This window comes from Euwallacea similis, chromosome 19, assembly GCF_039881205.1.
Source record: "Euwallacea similis isolate ESF13 chromosome 19, ESF131.1, whole genome shotgun sequence".
NCBI lineage: Eukaryota > Metazoa > Arthropoda > Insecta > Coleoptera > Curculionidae > Euwallacea > Euwallacea similis.
The window spans coordinates 2,907,577-2,925,423 of NC_089627.1; the positions used below are offsets into that span (position 1 = coordinate 2,907,577).

Genomic DNA, 17,847 nt, shown 5'->3' on the forward strand with positions numbered 1-17,847 from the left:
GACGAATATTGAAAATCTGCATCTTTTATATCATTGTTGACTGAGATGAATCTTTTGTAAGTCAGGGTTCCTCACTTAGGAGTTTGAAAGCTATTGATGATTTTTTTGAAGCTTAAAACAGAGGAAATTAAGTATTATTATATTTCCAGAGCTTGAAAGTGGGAATAAAACATCAAAAACTATATAATAAGTTTTATATTGATAAGACATCTAAAAGTAAGTAACAATATACATTAATATATCCGGATGGCTCTGTTTTTACAGCACATTGTTATAATATACCTTCTGTACAAAGTTTCTCTCAAACTGCTGGCGATATTCCTGAAACTGTCTGTGTGAAGCTTTAGGAAGAAATTCACAAAACTCAATGATAGTAAAAAGAGGAAAACAACATAAAGCAAACAGTTCCAGCAATACGTCATCAACACAGACTAAAAACGTACTATTTATAATGTATTTACATCTTGACACTTAGGCCTACTTTTTACAAGTTGCGGATAGCAGATTATTTATTAACTATAGAAACTAAGGAATTGGATATTGGCACTTTCAGAAGTGTTAAATCAATAGGTACACAGCGACAGGATGATGACTTATAGCAGCTGGTAAATTTAGAACCTAATCTAAGCGAATAATATTGTGAAAAACCTTACCCAGAGATGGTTGTATATTGAAACGTCTTATTTTGTTAATACTGTTCTGTAGTAATTATCCATCCCTGAAGAAGTTGCATAACAAATTCGGAGCTCAAACATCATGGAGACGCATAAAAGTTTCAGTAACAACATATTCGATAACAAAGAGCACGTAAATAACTTAAGAACAAACCTGCGTTGCACAAGGTTAATCACTTGGACATTGATGAACAAAATCTAGCATTGCTTTTGCATATTATGCCCGAGACTCTAAGGTCTAAATACATTCATATGTAAATGTGTCTTCATTCATATTAAAATGAATCCCCCGCATAACCCTCTCAAAACCACTATTTACACCTTTCTTATAAATACAATTATTCTCTAGCTCGTTTGGCTAGAGCCTTCGCCAGCTACCAAACGAGCCCCTCATTCAACTGCTGAGGGTTATCCGAGAAGCTTCCGGGTGGTATAAACTCCGGGCTACCCCCTCGACCCCCACCCTGTCCTCCAGGCCCTCCAGGCATCATCTGGTCAGGCCCTGGTTGCTGCGGCATAAATTGACCGCCTTCTTGCCCGGGCATTCCTCCACTGAAATCCCCACCCATTGGCATTGGTCCTCCATGGTCCATGGGACCTCCTATAAAAATTTTAATTAATGTTCTGTCTTGTTAGAATTTAAATACGAGATACCTCCTTGGCTGAAAGGAAGTTGGCCCCCAGGGCCTCCTCCAGGATGGTGTCCGGGAAAGAAAGGACCGTCATGGGGATGAAAAGGGGGGCCTCCGTAACCGAACTCGAATTTACCGTCTGCGAAATAGGGAAAGCCAGGGGGGCCGTCTTCTATGCCTCCGGGAGAGAGGTTCATAGGGAAGCCCCGCATCTTGCGGGAACCCCCAAAGAAGGGGCCCCGCCCCATTGAGGTTAGCTGCTTGAGCCTTCGTTCTTTTGACCTCTTATTTTGGAACCATACCTGAAAAAAATATATTGCAAATTTACAAAATTTTACGGAATAGATATTACGAGATTGAGGATTACTTTTGAAAATTGAAGATGTTTATGGATCTACCAGCCAATTAAATTGATTTTACAGAGTTTTGCACTTGAAATAAAATACACCTGAATTATTCCCGCTGTTTGGGGAGAGCCCCTGTGGAATTTGGTAAACTAATAAACCGACAAACCTCTCCCTTCATATGGATTTATTGTTCAATAACAAGTGTACAATATTTTCTGGGGTGATTTAAGCCTAATTTTCACATTGGCTGCAGCCACATGTCACATGAAATCATAATTTTTGTCCCTCAGCATGTGTACAGTACCAAATAAAAATTGTTTTCGCGCAATTTTGTATAAGTTTTTGCCAAAAAGTTCACTGAGAGCAAATGTAGCATTTAGTAATGCAATTCAGCATAAAAACCTCCTTTGCAATATTTTGCCCGGCACATTTTTCTGGAGTTTACCGAATTTTGTAACTTTTGTTGCTGCCTGTACATACACCCTTCAAACCCACACAGTTTTTCACCCCCTGAGACTCGTCAATTCATCGATGAAATATAGCTGCCCACTTGCTACAGTTACCACCACAATAGGGTTATTGTTCTGCTTAACCCCCTGTATAAAAGTGCGGAGCATTATGGGCGGACCAGACCTTATGTCGGATCCCTTATGGTTTGCTTTGTAACTGGACTAAACGTTAAAGAATTGCCGGAAAAAAGTTAATTTGTTGTTTTGGCAAGTGTGGTTGGGTTTTTGTGAGGCGCCATCTGTTGTCAGGGAAATAAAAAGTGAAAATTCATTTTTTGATTTTGTATGGAACAGTTTAATACAGTGAAATGAATTGGCTATAAATAGACCATATCAGCTTGGTTGAGGAGAATTGAGCAGAATGAGATCTCAAATTATTCAAACATTTCTATGGTACCAGACTGATGAGATGGTTACTGTTCGGGATGGTTTGTGACGAAAATTAATAAGAAACAAATTGTTTCTGAAATTGAATTTTTTTTGGTCAAACTCTTATGATATTTAATAAATGACGAATCAACCAGCAAATTACTGAAGAGAAGATGAGGTTTCACTTTATTGGAAAATGCGAAATTCGTTGTAACTAAGAAGATGTTTACAGAAGGAAAAAATAAACTGAAATTTGCCATAAAACAGAAGGACTGAGATTGTATATTACAAAGGCCTTAATACTAACGAGGAAGATGGGTATATGTAGATGGAATATAAAAACACTCAAACTGTCAAGATACGCGTCAGTTTAAATAGTACAACAAGGGGAAAACTGATATAATATTCAACGTAATATGAGAAGGGAGTCCGAAATATTCGCAAGGATAAATGGAAAAAAGATACTAAATTACCCGAAAATGTATCATGTATATTAACGAAGGAGGTGATTAAAATGGAACAAATAAACCAAAAAATGCCAATAAGCATATGAGTTCACATTGAATGAAATTGAGGAAAAATGAAGCGAGAAATAGCAAAGCCGAACAAATAGATTCAGGTTGTTAAAGAACAAGGAAACATGACTATATTCACTATTGGAACTTAGGGGGATAATGGAAGAAACCCTTAGAATTAACAAATGATAAGAAAATTTACAAGAACATAGTAAGAGAGAGGCTCTTATAATGTCCAATACATCTTGGAAATGTTTGAAAAGGTGATGAGGAAAAATCAGTGCCACATCATCCGAAAACATGGTATGCATATTAATGGGAGATGATAATACAGAACTTAATGAGAAGAGAAGATGATTAAAGATGACGTCAAACCGCTCACAAATGTCACACATATGGATAAGATCATGAAGACGACACTTACTGAGGGGGCAATATAAGAAAGAGAACATAATGGGGAAATTCAAGGAGTCTTTTTGTATCTGAACCTTCCTAAAAATATATTGCGCCAATGTACATTAGACATTTTTTCCATTGCTTTTTATGGAATGTAAAATCGTTAAAATTTTCCATCCCTTAAAACATACAAACATATGCCAGTTCTACGGTTTGTCTTCATTAATAACACTGAAAATCTTCTTATAAGTTTAATTATAGGCTTGGGAAATTCCCAAATATATACAAGGTCACACCACAAATGGTAGTAGGTATGTTAATTACAGGGGTGATTTAATTACCCTCAGAGAACAGTAATTTTCGAATAGTTCGGAATCCAGGTGTGGGGGCGGGTTTGATTTATTCTTCGTTTCTTCATTTTGGACGTGTGAAATAAATGGGGCGCATTATGATAAATTGGTCTGTCTATTCCACGAATAAACATTCCCTCAGAGAGTTTTCTGTAGTTATTCGAGCTTTATGGTTAAAATAGGAACGGTGAAACGGAGACAAATCGAAAAATGGAATTCAAACCTGTCTCTTTATCGATTCAAGTCGCATATTAAGAAAACTGAAAATGCTAATAACAGCCTTAAGGTTGATTTATGGGTCAATTTTTACATGATAAATCGGGAGTCGAACCGTCGAATAATTTATACAAATAGTACCACTGGACGGAACCAGTTTCGTTTTTTCGTAGCCACTCTTAGGTGAACGAATCGAAAGTGAAAAATTACACCGAATTTTTATGTGTAATAAATAAGACTACGGTGTCAAATGTTGTTAAATTAAATAGATGTTAAGCTCAGATTGAGATTTATTGCCCCATTGAACTATAAATGATTATCATACTTCTATGTTGATGTTCATCTATACGCGCATTTCAGGATCCGGTATAATGTTAATCTGGAACTCCATAAGACGGCGTTTTTTTCTAATATAGGATGGAAGTGAAAATATATAAATAATAATTATGTAAATTACAATAATTGGTTGAAATGTATGTGATTAAGTAAATTGTTGAAAATAACGCAGAAGGTGTGCTTACGCACCTTGTTAGCACTTTCAATTGCTAATCAAGACGAAACGACTGGTTTGTCAGTCGTGACCAATTAAATTAAACAAACTTTGAATAAGAAAATAAATGTAATTAGGGTTTAATAGTTTTATATTACTGTCAGTAATAATACGTTTGAATGTGCGTTTTTTAATGTAGAGAATGAACGGAACTAAGATGCTTTCACGGTTGTGATCAGTTGATTTTAGTATTGAAGGATATACGAAGTTTTGAACAACATAACAAATACGTACAAAAAGGAATATAAGTAAAATTAAATTATATTAAAGTTATTTATATTAAATTATGAAAGTAATTATAGCCAACGGAGATACTAGCCGAGAAAACAACTGCTAACACACGCGTGTGTTAGGAAAAACAAATGAATAATGGACACGGCGCAAGGGCGTAGTTTGGCTAAAAGAATTATTTATAGCTATATGCTATTTTATTAGTTTTTTACCATATATACCACACGTATTACGTACAATAGTTTACACACAAATAGATCAAAACTGTTTGTTTATATTTTGGTTTCTATACTGGGCACAATGAATTTAACCAACAGCCGTTTTTTATGGCCAGTTGTTCATGGCAATGAGCTCGAAAGGAAAAATAAGGCATGTTAATTTTTTAACTGCCATTAATCAAATATCTAAGTACAATATTGTTATATTTGCATGTAAAAAATATAATTTATGTTCTTTACCACTGACCAAAAGAATTCTCGATTACTTCCGTGACCGATTCTAAATCCCTTACTTCACAACGCATCTCAAACTTCGGTTACGGGCACTGTTTTATTTTTTCAGCCCTTCACACGTAAATAACTATTATCTACAACCCCAACGATTTTCAATAATAAAATGTCGTGCTGTAAAGTACACGAATGATGTGGAAAAGTCTGCTTATCGCACGGTTTAAGGAAAAGACATTTTTTGCTTGCTTCAACGCACTTTGACCAGGAATCTTTTGACACACCCGTTACATTTTTGTATAATGCTATATAAGAATGAAATTATTAGTGTGCTGTTCGTTACTTAATTTTTAATACATATTTGAAACGTAAGTTTAAACTGTTCTTTTATTCGCTATTTACTGTTATTCGCGATGCAGGGGAAAATCCTATTTCGGTCTAAATTGCCACAAGTGATGGGTATTTAATATACCTTTTAGGCCAAAATGCAGGTACAAAACCACAAAGGAATAAATGAATAAGGAAATTATGTTATAGCGGGATGATTATTTTTCGCACAATAAAAACAATAAATCACTCTTTTACCATGGCGAATTTTAGCGCCGCGCTGACCGCTTGAGCATTATTAATAATATTTTCGAAATAAGGACCGTGTCGGACAGGCCAAAGGCCGAAGGGTGGTTTGGTGGAGCCCCACCGTTTCAGAGGAGCCCCAGGGGGCCTTTGTAATGCCGACGACCACTTCGAACCGGTGCGCCAGCTTTTTATTTATTGCTGATACATGTGTATATCACTACTATTGGGCTATTGGTGTTCTTATTTAGCAAAGACAGCGTTTTTTCTTGTGTCGTTGCTGGCGCCAAACATTCGCACATTTGCCACACACATAACATCAAAAGTCGATGACGAATGGCTTAATTATCTCCACCTTAGAACGGTCTTTTCATTTCAACTCGTTCGTGTCGCCTCGGTCGTCTCGTTTCGAGCCTATCCATCATCAGGGCTGAAGGAAGTTGATTACTAGATCATTTCGAGCGAATCCGAGCGGCTGTCGCGAAATTTGGCGTGTCGATAACAATTTTTCTTTGACAACAAGAAACAATAGTTTGAAAGGAATAATTAGGAGTATGTGGAGGAATGAGGCAAAGCCGACAACAGCGCGGGGCCTTAAGCGAGGCAAGGCACTTCATGGGGATTAGCACCATGGGAACTCATGGTATACCCATTCCGGCTCGGTGGGTCGTAAACAACTCAATATCACCGTAAAACTGACCCAGCGGTCCTTTTCCACATATATAAATATTATTTTTAATATGTGTTTTACGGCTTTATAAATATTTTATATATTCAGGTGTTAAGATTTTTGTATCGACGGTATTTTATAGTCAGTCGGCTTTGAGCGGCCTTAAAAATACATAAATGTCAAATTTTATTTGAATGATGCCGGGACGGCGGATTTTCAGATCGATACAGGGTGGTCGTTACGTTTCTCCTGGAATTCTGAATTTGGCTTTACAGCCCTATGAAATACTTATTGAAAACGAATAAAGCCAAGAGAACGCAGTTTTTATGGGTGACCAAAGTTGAGAGTATTTCCTTCTTCAAAACTTCAAACAAAATTTATTTGCTCATTTAGGCTCAAAGCTTTAGAGCCATCCTGTAGAGCTCGAGCGATGTTTCTCTGGAACCATAAAGAGAATTTTATGACATTTCAGAAGAACCAGAATGGACGTAAATCACTCAGAAAACTAAGGATTTTGTGCCTTTGGTTTTTTACGAAGTCGGATTAAGGGCATTGTAAAGGGATATTGAAAAGGAGTGATGAAATTCCATTTTCTAAGTGCCTGTAGATTACAAAATACCCGTGCGTCTGCTTCTGCTGCTGGTGTGAAACGTGAAAATCATTTCAAGTAAGTTTTCTATATTAATTTTTTTAAAATTTAAATCCCTATTCAAGCTAATTCTGCAGTCTGAGGAAACAGAAATTATCCTCCTCTCCTCCATGGGAATCAGATTCTATTTACAGATCTGATATATCATCTTCTAATAAAAGTTAAAGGGCCTCTTTAGATCTTCAGTTAGATCCATTATAAACTTGAAAAAATCAAAGGTGACCAGCATGGGGAACACTAAAATGAAATAATTTTTAACAACAATGCGGCAATGCGAAATTAATGGAATCAATTGAAAATGAAGCAAAAGTCTATTTAAAAAACTGCCATTTTTATGAATGGAGAGGCAAAGAAGAAATTGAGAAAAGTCAAGCATTTCAAGATTCACATTCACAGGCCCCATCATCTCTCTTTTGAAACAATTCCAATTTTCATGATTAATGATCAATTATTTGTATTAATCTTCCTTGAACTCCACCTCTTCCTTTTTAAGGGTCTTCAGAAGAATGAAATCTGTTTGTTATACGACAACCCCTCGAGGGTGAAAACACTCATTAAACTCCAATAAATAAGTAAATATGGCTCTGTCAAGTGCAAAAATTAATGGCCCTAGAATTAGTACGGTCCAATTGGCATTGTACTGTTTGTGATTGACCCTTATAGAGAGGGGTGCATGTTAAGAAAAACAACATTTGTTCAACATGTCGTATTTCGAAGAGGCAATTTCACCCTCTAAGGACCATTTCTATAAGCCATAATTCAGGATAGTTTGTTCTAGCCCAAGTGGGAAATTATTTACTTTATGAGAATCATAGCAGCAACATTTTTTTTGTAAAACATCTCGATATAACCTCTCAAAAAAAAAACCTTTTAACTCTACGAATTGCTGTTAGTATAAAAAAATAAAGATAAAAAAAGATTTGCTGGGAGAAAGATTTCCCTAGCCATCTAATGATTCTGTATAACTAATTTACATAGATTAATCTATGAGAAAACTGTAATATAACGGTATTACTGGCTAATAAATTATAAAATTTCGGTATTGATTTTATTCAGTTCATGGTTCTTGCGCACCTCTTGTTGGTTGGTTCATTTATTAAATTCGAGGTGCCTATATGACATAACTCATTTTAAATAAGTAATTCCTACACCTATCGATATGAAAAACATTTTTAGACATGCCAATATTAGTTAAAAAAGAAGAGCTTTTGACATAATTGAACTCATGCGAGCAACCCTCTTGAAGGGTAGCACTGACAATTTCATTCACAAGAGGAGTCATGTTTTATCTTACACAGCTTGGCGCAATAAAAAAAATAAAAAATGAACCTTAAAGATTGAACCTTTGCTGTTCTAATTGGCTTTATCAAGGACATAATTTCCATAGAAACCACCTGTCAGAGGAATAGCCTCTTTAACTTTCTGGTGCTAGTGAGTGAAAATTGCGTTAAGGACTCATTACCTGACACTTTATTGTTATATATTTATAAAAAAAATTCCTTACTTGTATAACCCTCATAGGTAATCCAGTCTCCTTGGCCAGTTGCTCCCTTATATGCCTAGTAGGTTTGGGTGTTTGCGAAAACGCGGTCTTCAAAATTTCTAGCTGCTTCGCTTTTATCGTCGTCCGAGGCCCGCGACGTTTCGACCCCGCACCGCTATCATCAGGGCTCTTGTTCTCCGTCTGCGAGTCCCTCGTTTCCGGGTCCCCATCCAGTGAGTTTTGATCCTCTGAGTCGTTCTCGGTTTTAGGGTCCTGCATCAAAAAGCAAAGTTAAGCGATAAGAATCACTGAGTAAAGTAGTACATTGAGAGCTAACTATCCTTAACCTAACGGCACGCAACAACATTAAACCTTCTTCGCTTAATTACCCCCGCATATCAAAGACCAGAAAGATCTCTGAAACTCGCGTGAACCTTATCGAGGTGATCTGTACAATGCATGGTGTCTTTGTCTTGGTAAAGGGAAATTGGACAAGGAGGGCGATAGATTCCGGAGCGTCAGCTCGTTATTAATAACATCCATCAGGTGAACAGTAATTTTAAATGTATTGCACCTGTCAGTCATGGTGTTTTATTAATGACCCACGATGTTCTTTTTCCTTTTGTTTATTTATTTTTTTCTTCTTAATACGGGCAATTAGAAACAGGCATTAATCCTCTTGGGATGGAAGTCTGAGGGGGAATTACTGTCTAACGTGTTCAAACCAAATGAGTGTCCAAACCGATTTGGCGTTCAGTGCCTTAATTTGCAACTTAGTGGATGAATGGGGCTCAAATTTAATCTCAACAGCTGCCAGTAGTGAAGAACATATAAAATGAAAATTAAGTACCCCTGGAGGGGTGGTTCTGTTCAACACGAAATTCTTCAATACTCCCCTCACGCTTCAAACTTACGAATGTGATTCCCCAAAGAAAGTTCGGGCCCAAAAAATAAAAGATAGAAGAGTAAAAATTGAAATTTGCACGAGACAGGCAACTTGGTGAGTTAGTCAGGTTGGTTAAGGTAGTTCAAGTTCATCCGAAGAAATAGCTGGTGGCGATTTTCGAAGTGGACAATTGGATGAAGAGAGGAAAGGGTTTGAGTGGGTATTCGGCAGTAGCCTATTAGAGAGTCCCATACCAACAGACCGGACCAGATTTTACCAGCAACGATCTGGTGTGCGTAAATGAGAATTTTCTCAATCTCTATAAAAAAAAAACGTTGGTTGAGGTTAGTTGGAGTTTTGGAACATCGTTGGTTGTCTTACTTAAGAACTCAAACAATTAGACTGTATGTCGTGAAAAATCTACAATTATGACGATAATATGATGAATATTTACCATTAAAAATACCCTAATTTCTGCCATAACCCATGGTACGTAAGATTTATTAAAAATCTTGAAGATTTCTCTATGAGATCCCATGAGTCAGTTGGAGTTGTAATTTAAGCTACACGGCCGGGTCAACAACCTGATTTCGTTCAATTTGATTTGCATAGATATTTTGATACCTAAGACCGCTTTTTTGGCCATAAATATATAGATTAGTTCCGCATACAAAATAGGAAGATTAAAATAGTTTTTAGAGGAAATTCAGAGAATCAGCAGCAAAACAATTTCCTTTCTCAACTTGAAAAATTATGAGGTGTTCAGCCAAATGTGTTTGTGTTGTATATAATTCTTGGGAGTCTTGGAAACTCTTTTGTACCTTCATGTTTTGCTATGGTTGCATAAAAAATCGCTTTGAATGATTATTGTTATGTCATCTTCAATAAATATTGCTTCCAATAAAGGGTAAATCGAAAGCAATCAATTAGCTTTACTCTTGATAATGCTGAGCAAAATTCAGTCTCCGTCAGCGTATCAATACTAATTATGGTTTTCTGGGGATGAGAACAAAGGCATTACTTACTTGTCCTATTGAATTACTAATATCCGAGTGAGGCAAGGAATTATTATTCGTTTCACCAGGAGCTGGTGGCAAGGAACTATGTATCGTGTGCTGTTTCAGCACCGATGATGTCGTACTGCTTTCATCGTCTTCCTCATCTTCAGACGCGGAACCCAGTAGCGAGTCTGAAACCAAAAATAAAACTCAGTACCAAAATGTTCTCATGTCACCAGGAAATAAGTCAGTCACAAATCAATCAACAGAATAAAAAGTTAAAAAGATGCGCCGAATAATAAGGTATCAATACATGAGAAAAACACTTCTGGATCATAGATCCCAGTTCATAGGTCTAACCCGCGGCTGTAAAAACAGGGCCCTTTGTTTGCAGTTGTTACCCCGTACCCAGACCAAATATTATTTTAAAGGGATGTAAAGGGCGGTGAATGGCAAATGATTCTTTGGCGGAGCTGCGATGCGTCAGTAACCCCTGAAAAAGGTTTTTGATCGCGAAACTAGCCATTCATCAAAGTGTTTAACCTGAAAATTAGATACAGTTGATTGATTCCTTTAAAAATGATCTGAAAGGTTTTAATATGTGAAAGTTCATTTAGAAATGATTTATACATATGTATGATGCTCGATTCAACATAAGCCCGTCAAACGACTCCTGGCCCACAGTTGCAATATCCAGAGTCGATACAAGAACCAAAACAGTCGATTATCGGGGAAAATATAATAAGAGCCATGAAGGTTTGCACAAAAGCAGATTAAGTTGAAAACCACGAGTGCACGAGTGCAATTTTTAATTTAAGTTGCACGAGTGTAAGGTTGTTAAAATGTATAGATTCATGCTAGTTGCACCAATTGTATTTAAGAGGAGAATTTCATGAATCACATCTTCGAAGAATAGGGCCGCAAGATTGAAATGAATGGTTCGTTTGTTATAATATTATTAGAGCGACCAACCCAATGCCAAAGGTGAACTCTTTTAACAAAATATGAAAATAGCCAAAATTTTTAAGTAAAACACGCTTAAATGAAAAAATTATTGGTTCCCGAAGGGCAATTGGGACTATACGTACTGCTTATATAATTTCTAGTACTTCTGTAATTGCTTTTCTGCGATTTTTTGGTACCTTATCCCAGGGATCATCCCCGAAGTGAGACATCTTCGAAAACTACTGTCAAAATTTTACTTTAACTGGAGTCTGATACATTTGTTTGATACCCGCCGGCCATTTATGGATAGCTGGCGAAGGATTGCCAGTACCTGCCGGGCAATTACCGCTGTAATTATTCGATAATTGAATTGCTCAAATGGACAGTTTAACGTAATAGGAGAGAAATTTTCGCGATAATTGTACAAGTGCAAATTACCGCCGTAATCTACTCGAGATTGGCTCAGCGTAACAATGAGAAACCAATTTGTTGTATTGTTGAAATATGACATTTGGCAGATAATTGAAATCCTCAAAAATAGGGTGAGATACTAGTAAACGATCCTTGTGCAAAGAGGGGATAACAGCATCGCATAGGAAAAATGGGAAAAGTGTAAATATACATTTTCAAATATGCTGTTTGTTTCGTGCAAATATGAGATATGTGAGGCATGCAGATTATTAAACCTTATACATGTGTGATTTATTATGGAATATGTAAACAATGTTGATTTAGTTTTTGTTTTGCGCACATTTAAAAACTTTTTATTTTTTTGGCTCACCCTGTATATAATTTTAAAAAGTTTTAAAATGTGCAAGACTGAAAATTTGGTGTGTCTAAGCGATTTTAGGGAAATCGCTATATTCTTAAGATATTTGTTTGATACTTTTTATTCCGCTGTAATTTGCAACTCTGTATAAGGTATATCATAGATGTTATGACCAGGTCTATTACCTTTAAATGAATTTCCCACTTTTCTTCGTTCAACTGTGTCTGCAATCGTCTTAAATATAGCATTAGTTTTTACGATCGAGAAACGAATCTCGGCGACGATGGAATTTAGCACATAAAAATCGCCATTATTGAAGTATTTAACGCAAAATGAAGCTTTCTGAATGGTCGGCGCCGAGGAATGTTCTATGCCGCCACACGCCATAAACCCGGCGCTCATAAGCTTTTGCGCCAGAAAATGACGTTACTTATTTACGGCCCAAGAATAATGGCTTTCTAAAATCCATGAGGAAAAAACTAAATGGAATTATTTTCCGTTATCGCCTCTCGGAAAGCTTGCTGGACGCCACAATTTCCTTTCCTAAACTTTTGAAAGTTTTCATTATTTAATGGACATTTACATTCTAATTAAAAGTCTAATTCGACGCTTTTCGAATCAGGATGATGATTGGTAAATTTATGCCAACAAATTCTTCCTGAACTTAGAATTTCGCTGAAATTTTCAAATTCCGACAAGGCACTAACGTGAAGGCAAGTTTTGACAGCCGCCGACGCCGTGTTCGACGGCGGAACGGACGTAGGACTGCGTGCCTAAGGCTGTCTTGACCCACGTCTTTCCATGTCTGGACAAGACAACTGAAAGACATCTACAAAGGTCACTCGGCCGCACGATATCCCCGACAGCATGTTAAGTATTTCATTTTGGGGCCCGTCTTAATATCCAGTAATATATATTATTTGTACAATACTGTACGGGGTTGCATGCGTGTATCAGTCGAAGATGACTTACGATCCGGCCAATTACAAAAACGGCTCGATCGGCGGGGGGGCCGCGTCCCCAATTAGTACCGGGGCCCGCTGCGAAACATGGCATTAAGGGGGCCCCCTTTGCTGAGAACGACACCTCGAGATTGGTGGGGTACCGCCGATGGCAACAACAATTTTATGCACTGTAGTTTCGAGAATTTGTGAACAGTAACTAAGCACTTCTTGCCGATCAATTGTATATACCATTATTTGATAATTTATAAAGCAGGCTTAACCAGATATAATTCATTTTTTTAAAGCGTGAAGTAGTGTTGTAGAATTTTATACATAATATTGAACTGATGAAATAATAACTTAGGAATTTCCTCTGAAGTGTCCCTCTCGATAATTGGGCCTGAGAGACGTTAAACCGTCAAAGTATATGGAGAAATCCAGGGACCAAGAGCGACTTTTTACTAGAAAAAACTTGCTTGAAAAAGCCCTTAAGGGAGCCTTCGTTCTTAAAATTCGAAGGTGTGGGGAAATAATTTTGTTATTCATTTTTATTAAGCTCTTCGTTTGAGAAAACCTCTTTCTTCGATTTGACTCGATTCGAAGTTAATTTAACTATTAACTAATATTAGTGAAATCCATTTAAAAAAAACTGTCTAAAACGTCTTTAATAAACACAATTTTAGGCCTAATATATGAATAATTTGAAAATTAGTCTAAAGTTATTTACTTGAAATTTGAGAAAATTACTTGCGCTTATTAAAAATCGGTTTTTCAATACATTTAATTAGTAATTAGACAACCAGATATATTTACTAGAAAAATAGTATATGAAAGGTTCATACGAGAACAAGTTTTATTCCCGGAATTTCAACTAGAGACTGAAACGGCCCCCTCCCATTTTGGTATTACGTTTACTGAGAACACTTCTCTCTAATTTAAATTGGTTTAAAGTAAATGAATTTTGCAATAATTATTATTGACTTTGAATGCCATAAAATATTGAAAAACTAGCTCGTTTTCATTCTCATATTTGGAACATCTACAAACGTGAATTTTCAAAATCTTTCTTTTTAGATAAAATGAGTGGTTAAAATACCAGTCTAGAGGTCTTGTAAAGCAGTCCAATCTTAAAAAATGTCCTTTAGGGTTCATTTTATTGCCATGCGAATGAAGGCGGTTCTGCAAGTGAAAACTTTTATACTGAAGTTGATTTAAGGAATTGAGAATTGCGCTATCAGTTACTTCGTGGGAGGGAATAAAATTCCACATGATTTTGTTGTGTAAAAATATATATATATATATATATATATATATCTATATATATTTATATATTTTTCAAGTTGAGGTTGTTTTGCTAGTCAACTGTTAAACAAGTGTATCAAATCAAATTGATCAAGGTCGTTAAATAATTGGATTTATTAAATAGCCATCGATAAACGAAGACCTCTCCTCTCCTAATTACGGGCAGCGTACGCTTTAAAACAACCATAAAATTAGCATGTTTAAAGAGAACCGCCTTATTTGAAAAAAATCGCCTCATTAAATATTTATAAGGTCCAGTCAAAGCGCCAGTTCGGGCTTATGAAAAATGATTCTCCCAAGTTTATTTCCTCGCCTAGGTCGTTACCTGTCAGATGTTAATTTTTCCTTTTCTTATATCCCTTTTTCCATTGCATTTTTACGACTGACTCGCCTTGTCTTAATGGCGTTTCAAGGAGGGAAATATGAATACTTAATAATTTATGCAGCTTTTTCCCTGAAGCTGTTGGATCGCGGTGACAAAAACGTCAAGGCTGCGACCCGGGGTGGTCGGCGGATCCATCAAACTCCAATGGTATATAAAATGCTGTTTACGGACAGCATCTGAATTTCGATGGCGGTGGAAAAAAAATCGGTCACACTTGGTTGATCGTGTCTACGGGTCCGTAATAGCGTGAAGCAAACCGCGATCACCGGTCTGATGATGGCAGTACCGTGGCCTTTTAAATCGTGACTACAGTGGCGTCAAGATTCGATACTATACATCCGATAAAAACTACGACTAAGGGTATTTAGATTTTTGAAAAAAATGCAAATGTCCATTTAATGCCACCATATGCCACCATATGCCACCCAATGGTACGACTGTAGCTCTGCTCAACGTATTACAACCAGCTACCTACCATGAAATCAACTTATAAGTTATTTATGAATCATTGACATAAATCTTCGTGCAATACAGCAAGTGCAACATAAATCACGTTTAACATTTACCTAACCATAGACAAACATTTTTTCATAGCTTCAGGGCTGGTACTCAAGGTTGGACCTTTTCACAACTATTTCCCGGTGAACCTTGTACAAATCAAGCTCTTACAAGCAGATTTTTGTACAAGATAACAGTACCACTGGAAGGTTTAGGTTGTAAAAGTACCGTTTATTTGCATGATAGGGCAGCAACAAACTGAGAAACATAAACATTGATGACTTGTTCAAATACGAAACCGAAAACCGCTGCGTGTAGCTGTTCTCTTTGGTCCGCTCGTTTTTGTTTCTTTTTGTTTTTGGTTTGACCACTCAACCATGGTACTGCCGCGGTTTGTTGCTTGTCACAGTTGGTCGTTTAATCGCCGATCAAGAGTTATTTGGTTTTCTGACCAATTATTTAGAACATGTTCTAAGAACATGAAGATTATTCAGAACATGAAGATGTGCTTTTCAGAATTAAGCGCTATGGTTGGTTAGAAAGTGGGGCTAGCGAGAAATTGCGAAAAATACTACCCCACGGTTTGTTATAATCTGTGAGCAATTCATAGAAAAGTAGTTATTTAAAAGCTGGAAATTGGGATCAAAATGTGCCCTCCAAAAACCATTGAAATAAATGAAATAGCTGATTTCATCCCTGCGAGATCAGTGTTAACAGTTTGTTAAGCTCTAACGAATTTTTAAATTTGCCCAACTTTCACAAATAAACTCTTCTCAATTTCTAGGCTTAGGCACGTATATGCCGATAAATTTTGTTGTAAAATCTTACCGTTGATAAATTGGACCAGTGCTTGATCATAACTAACAGGATGACACAGTGGACGAATTTCAAAATTACTTTGACAAAATTTAAGAAGAACGCGTAAGACAATATTAAACATTTAAAATTAAGTTCAGTGCAACTTCAAACCTCATGGAGTTTGTGTAAAAAACAGTATTGATCAGTGTTTAATTTCGCTATAAATTTGACTCCTGTAAAATCGAAGCCGATACGGTGTTCAAATTTCAAAATTATCTACTTTGAAAAAGCCTAGGAAATAACTAAGTTTTCCTCAATTTCCAAAATTAAGCTCTGTGCCACTTTCAGCTTCAGATTCATAGTACGTCTATGATTTTTTGAAAAAATTGTACGATGAATGATAATCAAGATCAGATTTCAACCAGATGTTTAAAATTAAATCTAAATTTGCCACAGTTAAATTTTCAGAATTAAGCCCTATGTAGGCAACTTTAAATCTCAGGCACATTCTCTGTTGATAAACTCTTCGCGTTCTAAGTTTGAACCCCTCAGACTGAGTAACCTTGTAGTATCTTCCGGTAAGTTAAAGGAAAATTTAACAATTTCAACATTCATTCACCTCATTAATGTAATTTACATTTTTTTATCGTCACCTTCTAACATTATCCTGAACCGTGTTATTCTCTCACACCAAATTCACAAATAATCCCAATATCTCAAGAATCTGCTCAAATCGAGACACACAAGAATAATATTTGTTAATAGCAGTAATGAATACATCTGAGCGGAAATTCTGCCACGGAAGCAGCACTAGGGTGCGAGTCAAGGGCCGGCCCTTCAAGTGTCAGACGCAGTCGTGGCTGCGGTTTAGCTCTCATTCTTCCCTTATGTCTTTCCCACCCTTTTCGCATCAGGATGAGTGTTATTACCAAAACTATTATCGCTAGATGGGCGGCAAAAAATTGACCAATTTTCTGCCTCGGCCGAGGCCTCACAACATCCTCGAACGTTGATCGCTGTGAAATCAACCGAAACATATTGAAGGTTTGAACATGCTCTGCTTCATTTTGCTCAATGTCGACAATTCTTTATGAACTACATATGAATTAAGAAACCACATGGATTCACTTGGAGATAGTAGTAGATTTTTCCTGGTAAACCTACTATACCTCCAAAGTAATCGACATATGTGAAAATCGAAGAGTGTGGGCCTAATCAGAATATAACATCAACGACCTTGGCCCAAAAATGTGGGATGTTCGCAAATTGCATTCATGGAAGAATCTAAATTAGGTTCGCTGATTGATGATTTAATGATAGGCTTGGTTTTGGATGGATGAATGGACTCGTATTAGATACATGTCTCAATTCATTAAGCTGGGCTCGTTGCAGCCTTGTACCAAAGAAAAATAGAATTCTTGATGCTTTCGAGTAGGTTCCTACAGCAAAAATATACAAAATGTTTAGTTTGGTGGCAAATTTAGATCCATTAAGGTTTCTACGAAAAATGTGTTGTTTGTATTCAAAAGCGCGACTAATAAGGAGCTAAAGACGATATACGTCGAACGCGACGGCCGACGAAAACAATTTTCTAGTTTGTCAAATCGAGGCTATGTTAACGTAAAAGTTAATCATAACCGAAAAGAAAAATGTATGTTTTTGAAAGCTCTCTATTAAGTCATTCAGCGAACAGGTCTCATTGCGCATTGCTC

The 17,847-nt window shown here is 36.6% G+C and overlaps 1 protein-coding gene across 1 annotated transcript in view; it reads right to left on the reverse strand.

The window, feature by feature from the left end:
• Nucleotides 1-209: 209 nt before the first annotated feature.
• Lim1 (LIM homeobox 1) overlaps nucleotides 210-17,847 on the reverse strand; it is a 37,562-nt gene continuing 19,924 nt past the window's right edge. Inside the window, exons 4-7 of the mRNA XM_066399618.1 lie at nucleotides 10,522-10,685; nucleotides 8,632-8,883; nucleotides 1,329-1,608; nucleotides 210-1,275 (exon numbers count right to left, since the gene is read on the reverse strand). Coding sequence (XP_066255715.1) covers nucleotides 1,049-1,275; nucleotides 1,329-1,608; nucleotides 8,632-8,883; nucleotides 10,522-10,685 — 923 coding nt within the window. The 3' untranslated portion in view covers nucleotides 210-1,048. The remainder of the gene's footprint in view (nucleotides 1,276-1,328; nucleotides 1,609-8,631; nucleotides 8,884-10,521; nucleotides 10,686-17,847) is intronic.